A 14258-nucleotide genomic window follows, 5' to 3' on the forward strand; every position below is an offset into this window, starting at 1 on the left:
TGAACCCAGGGAATCTTAATCCCCATCCCTTTTTAAAAATTTGAGACAAGCTCTTGCTAAGCTGCTAAGGCTGGCTTGAGTTTGGCTCCTCCTGCCTCAGTCTCCTGAACTCCTGGAATTGCAGGCATGCGTCACTGCACCTGCCTAAACATTTCTTTTAATCCTTACAAGTATCAAGTTTAGGACTAGGTGCAGACCTGAGATGTGGAAACATTAAACAAAAACTGAATAAAACCAGAGTCCCAGACTTGAATGACAGGATTATATGACTGACTGACTTCTCTTCCATTCAGATCTCTAAGGAGAAAGATCCTCAGTTAAATTACCATTAACAATCACTGTTAATCACAACCACAATGCTTATTTTGATAAACATAATGGAACTTTGAAATCCTCTGACTAGAGAATATCATGTGGAGACCTTTAGTCTTCTTTATTATGATTAGATAAAGTTGTTTTCTTAGTTATTCAAAGATTGGCCCAATGGATCCTTTCATATATTTTCACACTTTTGCCTATTAGCACATCAGCACAGGTAGAACATTATGCTCTTGCCTTGTGCTTAATATTACAGAATGTCTTACCCTCCTGAGTCACTAGGATTATAGGTATGTGCCACTAGCCCAGTCTTAAATTCAATTCTACTATATACTTGTTAATTAGTTGAAAATGTCCATAAATGAGAAGAGCTTCTAGTCAACCCCATGGAAAACAACTTAGGAAATAATGATTTGATCCTAAGAAGTTTGGCAAAGTCCCATAGTAAGAGCATTGATGCTATTAAGGGGGACTGGACACTCTGAAGTACTCTGTGCTAGCCCACTTGCACGAGAAGCACATCAATCAGTACAGTACAAGCTCTCTTGTCTGATGTGGCAAGTTAGTTCAGTGGTAAGTCAAACTAAAAAAGAATCCTGATTTAGATCAGTTAGCTCCATGATGTGTTCTATAATCTTCATATGAATTTCTTGTCTGGATATCTTCCTTTATACTAATCCCATGGGGCACAAGGGAGGGAAGGGCTGGTCTATGCAAAGATATTTCCCACCATTAGAAAGAAAACTCTGGGGGCTGGGGAGATAGCTCAGTCGGTAGGGTGCTTGCCTTGTAAGCACAAGGCCCTGGGTTCCAACCCTAGCACCAAAAAAAAAAAAAAAAAAAAAGCTCTGCATGCATACTTCCTCAATTCAGCCTAACTTTCATATATATATTAGATCCTGATCTGAGTAGTAGTTCTCACTCCTACACACACACACTTATAATAATATATCCATCTAACCCCACAGGGTAATATTTTGGGGTGACACAACCCTAACAGGCGAGGTGTAATATTTACACAGCAAGCACCACTGAGTGAATGCGCATGATGGTTGACTGTCATGTGAACTAAAAAATTCTATCATTCAACAAATATTTGACCCTTCTATGTTCTAGGCACCACTGTACAGTATTCTGGAAATATTGCAGTGAACAAAACAAAGCCCTTCCAGAATGGAGCTTACATTCTGAGAGTCATAAACAAACACTTAGAAGAGAAAAGGGGCAATGTGAAGCAACATAAAGCAGGATGACTGAGCAGCACACTGCTATTTTGACATGTTGGGCATAAAAGGCTTCTATGAGGAGGTAACATTTGAAGAGACCTCAGAAAAGAGGAGAGAACCTGGGAAAAGAGACAAAGGCAAATGCAAAGCTGTTCATGTTTGGTGTGTCTAAGGAACAGTGACAAGGCCAGTGTCACTGGGGAGGAATAGGCAAAGAAATAAAGCTATGAAACAAATGAGAGATGGGCTAAAACTGTGTAGGGTTCTGCATGGCATGGCGACTGAATTTTATTCTAAATGTGAATAAAGTACTGGAAACTAAAGAAGAAAAACAGCAAAAAGACTTGACTGGCTGCTGGGTGGAGAATCAATATACAAGTTGACAGACGTTCAGGCCTAGTGACTTGGGTAAGCTGGAGAAGGTAAAGAAAAGAACAGAGGAATCAAGGATTGTTCTAAGGTGTTTGGCTGCTAACAATTGAATAAATGGGAAAATTGAAGAGGGAAAGAAAGAACGTTTTTTTCTTTTGTGGTACTGAGGAATGAACCCAGGGGTGCTCTATAATAGTCCTTTTTACTTTGAGATAAGGCCTCGCTAATAAGTTGCTGGGATTATAGGCATGTCTGGTAAAGAACTGTTTTGGAACACATTAAGGGCAAAAAATCTGTTCATTCATTCAGCAGTCAAATGGTTATATACATTTGGAGTTTAGAGGAGAGAGGAGGGAGAGGGAGAGAGAGAGAGAGAGAGAGAGAGAGAGAGAGAGAGAGAGAGAGAAAGAGACAGAGAGCACGAGCTATAAATTTGGGAGTCACTGACAGATGGATGAAGTCATAAAACCAAATGAGAATGTTTACACTAAAGACATTTGTATCTATTACCTAAGAAGAGAGAAAGATTCCTGAAAAGAAACTGACACAAAAGACCCAGAAGAATGTGAAGTTTTCCAGAAGAAGTAAACAACTATAACATGTTACAGACAGACTGAGTACTGAGAATGACTACCTGATTCAAGGGGTGGGGAGAAGCAATATAACAGTTGGTTAAAAGTGGGAAAGTGAACCACCTAGGGAAAAGTAACGGTGCTTTACAGTTACCATGAAGTTGATCAAACAAAAAGTTAAGACTGTCCATTTGAGATTATGGTCATAAATTTAAATAAAACTGGGCACACAATTGTATGCTTTCTCCAGATATTTTAAGATGCTTGGACATAAGTACAAAAAAGAAAAAAATAAATAAATTTAACCAAGGCTGGGGTTTTGACATAAACAAGTAGGACAAAGAGAGAAGAAAGCTGAAATAAGAAGGAAAAAAAAATGATTATTGGACTGGATAAGATCAGAACTAAGGATATTAAGAAAGATGAGACATACGCTGAAAAATAAAAGTTTAAAAACTAAAAACACCCAAACAGTTAAGATACCAAAGCCACTTTCCTGGATTTCACCCACATTCTGCTTGTGTTAACAAAGGAAATAAGTCATTTACTTCTTAATATTCCTTAACTCTTAACTCTGACTATACCCAAATGATTCAAGGTAAACACATTAAAAATACATTTATGAGACATGAACTACCTCATTAAATACTACAGCATACTGTTATGTACATACATAGTGTGTGAGTCGATGAATAACTTTCTCTATGATCCTCTTTTTATTTATAAGCTCCTCTTCAGAGTCTATTTCTGATTCGATTTCCTTCAAGTACCAGTTAACAAGCTCACTCCTCTTTAATGCTGACTCATCCTCCTCTGCAACAAAAATATACATTTTAAAATCCTGGAGTTTGCATACACAAGATAATATACAGATTAGATAACCATCAACCTGTCACAAAGTTCATCTGCTGAAATAAGGTTTACAATGTCCCAGCATTAAGCTGGAAATAACCTATCATATTATTTGTGTTAAAGTACACTTTATCCAGAAAATGAGAAAAACCTAATAAAAGAGATAAGAAACAAGTTTCCGAACGCTATTAAGATTTCAAAGTATGAAGGTCTTTCCTTCATTTTATGCTTCATCACTTATGAGAATGTTTGCCAAGAGCAATTTATGAAACCATAAATTAGGAGCAAAGCAACAGAAAGCAAAACTTTTTAGATATAACTTTTCCTCTTTGGAAAGGGGAACTTTATGGAACTGGAGTCAACTAAGAAGTAAAATTCATGGGTGGTCCTTCAAAATAAAAAATTACCAATTTATTCTATCAAGGTCTATCCATGCCAACTTAATTGCTGCTTTATAAAGTTCAAGATGGAACTCTCAAATCACAAGGAAAGCTGGAACCTAGATAATGCAGTCACCAGATATAAAGGGTAATAAAAGAAAATGTTACTTTTTGGTTCTAACAGTTTCAAATAAAACACAAAATCAAATCAGGAAAATTCTAGGGGATTGAAACTCAGAACAGACTTGTGTTCAGTACACACCCGGTCCCAGGTTCAATCCCCAAGCACCACTAAAAATGAAAAAAAAAATTGAATTTATTAGTTCCTCTTTAGAGTCTAATGCAGATTCAATTTTCTTCAAGTAGTTAATAATAATAATACCTTTAAAAAGTTTTATTATGGCTGCACTAAAATTTCGGTGTTTTTATCCAAAAGTTCTTTAGCTAGTGACTTCCATGGTTTAAAGTTGTGTTCCCTACACTAGAAAACTGCTAATTACTTGAGGACTGAGAAATAAGAAGTTACTTACCTTAGTAAAGAAAGAAGAGCAAGTAAAATTTGTGGAATGCAACGTCTGGGTGATAATCATATCTTTGTTCCATCAACAGTTCATGTGTTTAAAACTTAGTTACACATGGGAGAAAGAGAATAATGAAGTGTAACATGGAGTCTAGGGGTAAAATGAGTGGCAAAGTGCTTGCCTAACACATACTCAAGTACCTGGGCCCTGAGAAAGAAAAACAAAAAACAAACCCCCACATCCCCTGCAAAAAAAAGATACAACAGAAAAAAATGTGAGCTCCCAAATTTTTAAAATTTATGTGAGAAAGGAGTGGGGATAAAACAATTAATGTGTGTTGTAATGACCACTTTGTTATATTCTCTCCTTCTATTGGTCCACTTTCCAGGGAAATAAGGGCAGAAACTGCAGAGTTCAAATATTCAGTAAGGCAAGACAATCTCTGGTGTTCTCTTCCTCTATAACTGAGTGAAAACTGATGACAAAGTATGCCTGGAAGCTAGTAATGAAATCACCCTTGAAACTTTAAAAGTAAGGATTACCTAATGCTTAATTATTAAATAGACGTTTAAATTCTACTCCTTGATTTTGTCCTTTTTCTTTCTGCCTTGTGGCTAACAACAGGGTGAGAACTCTGAATAGCATGGTGAAGCAGCAAAGAGTAAGAAGTGTACTAGTGTCCAAAGAACACACTTTACTGATGGATAGATGAGAATCTTTCTCCATTTCTAGTCTGCAGTGGTTTCTTTCCCTTGGGCTCAACTTGTCTATCAAATATAAATATACTAGGAGTTCGTCTGTTTTAAATAAAGTCATTGTAAGAAGTAATAATTTTTTGATAGTGCTGGGGATGGAACCAGAGCCATGTGCATGCTAGGCAAGTCCCCTACCACTGAGCTATATCCCTAGCCTAACAGTAGTAATTCTGTATTTTTTTAATTTTGTGGGTTTGAGGGTGTATATATAACTCAGTGGAAGAGTGCTTGCCTAGCATATGTGAGGCCCAGGGTTTGATCCTCAGCACCACAAACAAAAAACAAAAACAAGCAAATACAACATAAATGCTCTACCACTGAGCTACACCTTTAGTCCTATGTGTCTTTCTATGTTATTAGATTCAAAAATTCTGCTACAAAATTACTAAAATAGGTCAAAAACATTAAATAAGAATGATCCATAAACTTCTGACAATAAACTTGTAAGAAAATGGTCAGGCTGGCAGGTTATGCTGATATTGCATAAATTTACTTTGCTAAAGTGTGTGATACAATAAAATGCAGAAAGTGGGGTGTGGGGGAGTCTGTATAATGATTTATCATTTCTTTTGAGAGAACAATACAATATTTAGCAATCCAAAGTGGCTTATACAAATACAGTTTGTATAAGTGAGCATGGAAACAGTATTAGGCATAGCCTCACCTTCTTCCATCTTTCTCAGGTGAAGAACAATAAGGTTGGAGATTCGGCAGTACTCAGAGAAGCCCAACCTTAAGGAGGCTTTGGAAGTGGTATCTTGATTTATGTCTTCACTGTAGCCATTGATTCCATTCACAGGGGCGGGGCTGTCAGCATGACCTATGTGAAAAATTAACTACCTCCATCTTGTTTTATGAGACTTCAACATTCCCTTATCAAACATTTGTAAACGTACTGCTTATATTTACTATTAACCTCAGAATAAGCACAGTTAAACATAGCATATAATAATTTTGCAAATAAATTAGCAAACTGATAAACTTTACTAATGAAGGTATGAAGGAATATGAGGGATGAAGACAAAGATTTCATGATATAAAATCTACTTACAGTACCATGTACAAAATTAACAATTCTAATAAGTTACCCATTATAATATACTTGAAAAGTTTTTAATTTAAGAGCAAATTAACAGTACTACAAATAAGGGTGGAGTCCAAAGGATTTAAGTCTAATACCATCATTTATGTTTCTTTCACACATACTTTTTTTTTTTTTTTTTGAATACTGGGGATGGAGCTACCACTGAGCTATATCCCCAGCCCTTTTTGAGACAGGGTCTTGCTAAGTTGCTGAGGCTGGGGCATCAACTTTGCAATCCTCCTGCCTTAGCCTCCTGAGAAACTGGGATTACTGGCATGTGCCAACATGCCCAGCTAAGCATATATATATATATATATATATATATATATATATATATATAAAAAATCAACTATCTAATTGTGCTTTAACTTATAAATGGTTAAAACAAGTCAGTATTTTCCCCTTTTACCAAATATACACTTCATAACCATCAACCAGTACCCTTGTACCATATGACATCTAAAAGTTGATCTTGGTCCCTAAGTTCAGAAGAGTCATAAACAAACATCTCACCATTGATGCCACCTGGACCCTCATCTACCTCCATCTGGGTCTCTTCCTCTTGATCTAGATTGACATCAGGTGTCTCTACACGGATGATTGATTTATTCAGTAAGCGAAAAGCTTCCTTGACATGTTTAGGTTGGACCTAAACCAAGAATGATGAAGTAATTTAGTTAAGTCAATCTTCTTGATATATCAAATAGATAAAAAAAAAAATCACATGCACACACCCTGCCCCCGTGAAATAGCACTATTACCTCACTAGAATGGCTAAAATGACTGACAATACCAAGAGTTGCCAGGAATGTAAACATACAAACTGATAATAACTGGCAGTTTTCACTAAATACATACCTAAGACCCAGTAATTCCACTTCTAGATGTGTACTCACAAAAATGTGAATACATTACACATCATACACATGTATGTCCAATAAGAACCAAAATTGCAAACTACTCAAATGTTCATTAACAGAACAATGAGTAATAAGTTGTGGTATATCTGTTAATAGACTAATACACAACAATGAAAATGGACATTTGGAAAATGAAATCCAAGATTCTACCTTCAGTATCATACAGACAATATTACCTCACGTACATAGATGACTGCATGACCAATGTGATTCAATAATACGTACAATCAGAAAAATGATAAATTATACTCCATTTATGTATGATTTATCAAAATGCATAAATACATTCTACTGTTATGTATTACTAAGTAAAACAAAAAAATTTTAAAAAGAAAAAAGGTGACAAAATATCAAAACAAACAATTAACAATAGGCAAAAATTATATAAAGAAAAAATTTAAACACTGCTGATGGAAACAAAAGACCAATGAAAAGATACTGATACTTATAGTAGTCATCAGAATTCACCAATGATTTTTTTTTTCATTGTGGTGACCTGGAAGAAAGGCACTTCTCTATCTTCTTAAATTTAGGTTATAGCCACATTAACTTCTCTGACCAGTGAAATGTGAGCAGAAGTGTCATTTCTGGATTGATGGTTAAGAGGGGCATGTGGCTCTCTACCTGTTCTGTTCCTTGCCTTTGTCTTCATGGATACTTAGTTCAAGATTGAGCCTTTATAACAGACTGAATCTGAGTGACACAAAGAGAAGGCCCCTGCTGACTGAATGGACACACACAGCATGATCAAAAAGATCTGTTTTAAAGTGGCTGAGATTTTTATAGTAACATTGTAGTCTACTCTAACTGTTGTAACATTCTTAAGTGGGAAAATTAATCACAAAGATGTGAACTTTCATAGTTAATATTTTTAGTGTTATATCAACAAAAGTTTCAATAGTTTTTTTTTTAACTAAGCAAGCTAACAGTCAAAAGAAAACAATACATTGAAACTAATGTAGCTCTACATTTAAAATATCATGTCCCACTGATTAAAAAATCAAGGTACCAATGTAACAGAACCTGATAGGCCCAATAGAACAAATAAAAACTCTAGAAAGAGATTCTAGCAACCATAAGAATTAATACAGAATAAGGGCTGGCGTTGTGGCTCAGTGGTAGAGCGCTTGCCTAGCATGTGTGAGGCATTGGGTTCAATTCTCAGTACCACATATAAATAAATAAAGGTCAATTGACAACTAAAAAAATAAAAATAAATTAAAAAAAGAATTAATACAGAATAAAGGCATACCAAACTGATGTGAAAAGAATAAAATAAAATAAATGTTGTTGGAATGAGGAAAAACAGTTTAAAAAAGAATCAAGTGATGGGTTGGGGTTTCAAGTGATTCATATCTCACATCTTACAGCAGAAAAAATACCAATGTTTATATGATTTAAATGCAAATGATGCAAATGATGAAACCACCTTAGAGGAAATGAGAAAGTTCTTTATAATCTTAGAGAAAGAACTTTCTAAATATTAAAAAAAACTGACAAAGAACATGAATATAAAAGGAGATAGTAATAGCTCTTAAATACATATACAAATATACTCAATTTCATTTAAAACATGTTATTTGTGTATGTAGGATATATGTGCACTTAATTTTATATTATGTAAATCTGCTACCTATTTGAAGACTAATTTTAAAAAATGAAAAATCTATTAGAGATTGCCCTAAGACACAGACCAGTTTTTTGTGTGTTTATGTATGGTACTGGGGATTGAAACCCGAGGGACTCTACTAAGTCACATGCCCAGCACTTTTTATTTTGAGATGGGGTCTCACATAGTTGCCCAAGTTGGCACAGATCTTCTGATTCTCCTGCCTCAGCTTCTTGAGTTGCTGGAATTACAGGCATGCAACACCATGACTGGTCCCATACCAGTTTTATGGAACTCATTTTAAGAAATATCACAATGAAAAAAAAAAAAAAGGATGGAAGTTAGCATGTTTTAGAATTCTCCTTTACTGTGAACTAGTTTTTCTTTGTGCATTCTGCTTTCCTCTAGATACCTTATGCTCTTACTATACTTTCCACCTTTACTCTAGAAGGTCCTTTCCCTAAGGCCTCTCTTGTATTGAAATTCTACTCTCTTCAGGGATAAGGTTTAAATATTGGCATCTAAACAAACCTTCCCCTTCTTGAGGAATAAAGTAGATGATTTCTGTATCTGTTTGTGATGCTTTATTATAATATTCTCCTCTCAAAAAATATATATTCTTTCATTCCTTACAGGCTTAATTAAATGCATACACCTCACTCCCACTAGATAAACTGCAATGGAAGGCAGGGCTCTCAATTTATATTTTATTTCACAAAGGTATATATTAAACATTTGGTGAATCAAAGACTATTAAGTTAGTGTAAAAATACTTTATCAACAGAACAACGCATAGAAAATCCAAAAACTTAGTTCAGTATGATGGTACACATCTATAATCCCAGTGACGTGGGAGGCCAAGGCAGGAGGATTACGAGTCAACCACTGAGCCACATCCCCAGCCCTATTTTCCATTTTATTTAGAGACAGGGTCTCACTGAGTTGCTTAGTGCCTCTCTTTCACTGAGGCTGGCTTTGAAATCACGATCCTCCCGCCTCAGACTCCCAAGCCACTGGGATTCCAGGCCGCATGCGGCACCATGCCTGGCCCCAGTCCTTTTTATATTTTATTTTGAGACAGGGTCTCACCAAGTTGCTTGGGGCCTCAATAAGTTGCTGAGGCTGGCTCTGAACTTGGGAGTGGAAATGTTTTTTTGTTTTCTTTTGTTTTTAATTTATTTTTATTGTAAACAAATGGGATACACAGTTTCTCTGTACATGAAGTAAAGGCATACCATTTGTGTAATCATACATTTACATAGGGTAATGGTGTTTGATTCATTCTGTTATTTTTTCCTTCCCCCCACCCTTCCCAGCCCTCTATACAGTCCCTCCTTCCTCCATTCTTGCCCCCCTCCCACTCCCCGGAAATGTTTTTTAACTTGAGTCAAGCAGTCAGTCATAAGGATGTATGTTAAGAAACAACGACAAAAAAATCACCAAGGTGTATGTTTTCCTCTATGTAACATATGTCTTTTTAATAACTCTAAGCCCCTTTGATAAACAAACTCTAACCTAATATAAAAAATTATATAAAGGCTGCTTCAGCTGAAGCAGAGATGGGGAGCTTGAATGCCCTTCCACTGTATAATTCTTTTACCTATCAATACTCTCTAACATATTCCCATGGAACCCAGAGATCAAAGAACAATTTAAAATACCATGGGGCTGGGGGGTGTAGCTCAGTGGTAAGGTGCATGCTTAGCATGTATGAGGCTGGGGTTCAACTCCCAGGCCCCAAGAATAAAAAACTCCAACCAAGAAAGACAATCCCCATACATTATAAAACCTAAGAAGAATCTCCCTTGAGGCCAGGGATTACATTACCATACCTATGTCCTCAGCCTAGAGTCCTAGCACACTGCAGGGTCTAAATACATTTTTCCTGAATAAATGATAATTCACTTCTATATGCTATTATCTATGATTATCTCATTAACATTAGTATAACTACTCGACTTAATAAATGCTTTACAGCACCCTTTTTAAAAAAAATTTTGTAGTTGTAGATGGACAGCATGCCTTTATTTTATATGTTTATTTTTATGCAGTGCTAAGGATCAAACCCAGTGCCTCACACTGAGTTACAGCCCCAGCCCTGACAACAACCATCTTAAAGGGAAAAAAATGTCATGGTCATGTATCCTGTAAGTAAGCAACAGCTACATAAAAATAAATCTGCAAATAATTCTTAGGATGAACCATAACAAAGAAAAAAACATGCCTACAAGTCAAGAAATTCATTTCTATTTTCATCATGTCAAAGTGACTTTGATACCTCATCACAGCAGTGCATCCGAGCCATAGCTTCAGAGAGACGGATCATGCTTTCCAGTTGACGCACTGTAATCCTCCATGAAGACTTGGTTACTCCAGAACCATCCCTTTGGCGGAGACGTTTATACTGTTCCACAATGAAGTCCTCTGACTCTTTGGAAATCTGTTTCAAAAACAGCAATGATGTTAGATGAGAGATGCATTAACATAAATTTAAGAGCATTCTATGTCGAAACATTTTGGGGAATAGGGCTGAAATTTGGCAATGAATTACTACAGAAACTAATACTAAGGAATCCTGTGAATTCCATATTCTAATTTTAAGAATATGAAAACAGCAGACTTAGTATTAAAGCAAATGACCATTTCTAAATGATGTTTAATAAGCTGAAGTAAGAGAATAAGAAGTAGTACCTTTTACAGCTCTGGATGTCAAAGTTTATTAAAAAAATTAATGTTCAGATTATCTTGAGGCTCAATTATTTAACTCATCATGCCCTCTTTGGGGAAAAAGAAGTCAACACAAATATATATTGGCTAGTTCAGTAGATCGTATCACCCAAAGATTATTTCTTGGAGCAAAGAACTCAGTATATTAAGAAAGTGTGCTAAAGTCACATAGGGACCAAGATAGTCATGGAGAAGATAAGCTTTTCACACACAAGTCACTCATAACCCTTTGTTTGACATGACTGAATTTCTTCTGGGAGAGTGACAGCCAGCTCAATATCATGAATAACCAAGTGAAGGTAACAATTAACAGCTAAGGAAAATTCTCTAAAGTAATGTAAGTGTAAAAACCTCAACTAGAATAAAACAAAATGTTTTCCATAGTCTACTATAGGAAAATGCCAACAAAAAAAGAGATGCACATTGTGAATGTTTGTTTATTTTTATCAGAGTTTTATAGTTACACGTAGTAGTTTGGTTTATCCTGACAAAATCATACAAGCTCCCCCACTTTTCCTTCCCATCCTCTTTCCCCCCCTCACTCTCCTTCCTCTACTCTGCTAGACTTTCTTTTGCTCACCTATTTATTTTTAAAAATTTTATTTTGGTACCAGGGATTCAACTCAAGGGCTCTTAATCCACTGAGCCACACCCCCAGCCCTATTTTTTTGTATTTTACTTGAAGACAAGGTCTCACTGAGTTGCTTAGGGCCTTGCTAATTTTCTGTGGCTGGCTTTGAACTCTCGATCCTCCTGAATCACTGGGATTACAGGTGTGCGCCACCGTGCCTGGCCCATCTATATCTGATTGGTTCTTTTTACTTATACATAAAGGTGAAATTCCCTGTGACCTATTTATATGTGCACACAATTTTTAAAGAATTCATTCTGCATTGTCTCCCCTTTCCTATCCCTCCACTCTGCCTCTTCAATCTCCTTCTACATTACTGATTTTCCCCTATATCTTTTGGATATCCTATCCTTTCTTCCTTCTTTCCTTTATTTTACTCTAGCTTCCACATCCAAGAAAACATCTGACCTTTTTTTTTTTAAATTCTTTTTTTGTTTGTTTTATTAGTTGTAGGTGGACATAATACCTTTATTTTATTTTTATGTGGTACCGAGGATCAAACTCAGGGCCCCACACATGCTAGGAGAGTGCTCTACCACGAGCTACAATCACAGACCCTGACCTTTTTTAATTTGAGTCTGGCTTATTTTACTTAGCATGATGTCCTCCATTTCTATCCATTTACCAGCAATTGTCATAATTTCATTCTTCTTTTTGGTAAATTAGAATTCCATTGTGTAAGCTGGGCGCAATGGTGCACACCTGTAATTCCAGTGACTTGGGAGGCTGAGGCAGGATTCCAAGTTTGAGGCCCCAAGCGACTTAGTAAGATTGTCTCAAAAAATAAAATAGGCTGGGTGCAGTGGAAGATACCTGTAATCCAAGCAGCTTTGGAAGCTAAGGCAGGAAGATTTCAAGTTCAAAGTAAGTCTCAGCAATGTAGTAAGGCCCTAATAAGTAACTTAGAAAGGCCCTGTCTCAAAATAAAAAATAAAAACTGGCTGGGGTATGTGGCTCTGTGGTTAAGTGCCTCTGGGCTCAGTCCCTGATAAGCCCCCACAAAAAAGAAAAACTCCATTATGTATGTATACCACGATTTCTTAACCCATTCATCTATTTTTAATTTTGTATTATTTTATGGTGCTGGGAATCTAACCCAGGGCCTTAAATACATGCTAGGCAAGCACTCTACTACTGAGTCACATTCCCCAGTCCTTTATTGACAGACATCTGGGTTGATTCCATAATTTAGCTATTGTAAACCATGCTGCTATAAACATTGAGGTAACCATACTGCTACAGCATGCTGATTTTAGTTATTTTAGGAAAATACTGGGATAGCTAAGTCATATGGTAGTTCCATTACTAGTTTTTCAAGGATTTCCACATTGCAAAAGTGGTTTACTTATCTATTTCCCACCAAAAATGTACGAATATACTCGCCCCCACCCATCCTTGCTAGCACTTATAAAAGTTTGTATTCTTGATGGCTGCCATTCTTACCAGACTAAGATGAAATCTTAGTGTCATTTTATGTTTCCCCAATTGCCAGATGCTCTCCAGTTCATACACTGGAGACACAGCACATCTCCAGTCAACACAAATATTTGGTTATTTGTGTTTCTTATTTTTCTTTTTTTCTGGTACTGGGGATTGAACCCAAGGGTGCTTAATCTCCGAGCCAGGTTTTGAGACAGGATCTTGTAAAATTGCTCAGGCCCTCACTAAGCTACTGAGGCTGGCTTTTTTTAATCCTCCTGTCTCAACCTCCCAAACTGTTGGGATTACATGTGTGTTTCTTCTTTAGTTCTTTTTCCCATTGATTAACTGAGTCATTTGGGTTGGGGGTCTGTGTATGTGTGAAGTTTTTTGAGTTCTATACATACTCTGGATATTAATCCCCTATCAGTGAAGTAGCTGGCCAAGATTTTCTCCTTTCTGTAGGCTCTCTCTTCACACTGTTTCCCTTGTGCAGAAGCTTTTAAATTTGATGGTGTCCCACTTATTGATTATTGGCTTATTTCTTCTACTTTAAAATTCTTGTTCAGAAAGTTGGTGCCAACACCTTTATGATGGAGTGTTGACAAGTTTTAATAGTTGCAAGGTTTCTGATCTAAATCCTAAGTCTTTAAAAAAAAAAATTATATATTTTTTAGTTGTAGGTAAACACACACCTTTATTTTATTTTTATGTGGTGCTGAGCATCAAACCCAGGGCCTCATGCATGCTAGGTGAGAGCTCTACCACTGAGTCACAACTCCAGCCTCCAATTCCTAAGTCTTTTCAATTTCAATTTGACTTTTGTGCAAGGTGAGAGATAAGAGATCTAGTTTCATTTTTCTACATATAGT

General features: G+C 36.3%; 1 protein-coding gene across 1 annotated transcript in view; it reads right to left on the reverse strand.

Annotated features, from left to right (window-relative positions):
- Mcm6 (minichromosome maintenance complex component 6) overlaps window positions 1–14258 on the reverse strand; it is a 51519-nt gene that overhangs the window by 1351 nt on the left and 35910 nt on the right. The window contains exons 13-16 of the mRNA XM_047547680.1: window positions 10888–11049; window positions 6594–6729; window positions 5661–5816; window positions 3162–3301 (exon numbers count right to left, since the gene is read on the reverse strand). Of these exons, the coding sequence (XP_047403636.1) occupies window positions 3162–3301; window positions 5661–5816; window positions 6594–6729; window positions 10888–11049 (594 nt within the window). The remainder of the gene's footprint in view (window positions 1–3161; window positions 3302–5660; window positions 5817–6593; window positions 6730–10887; window positions 11050–14258) is intronic.

Source organism: Sciurus carolinensis, chromosome 3, assembly GCF_902686445.1.
Source record: "Sciurus carolinensis chromosome 3, mSciCar1.2, whole genome shotgun sequence".
Classification (NCBI taxonomy): domain Eukaryota; kingdom Metazoa; phylum Chordata; class Mammalia; order Rodentia; family Sciuridae; genus Sciurus; species Sciurus carolinensis.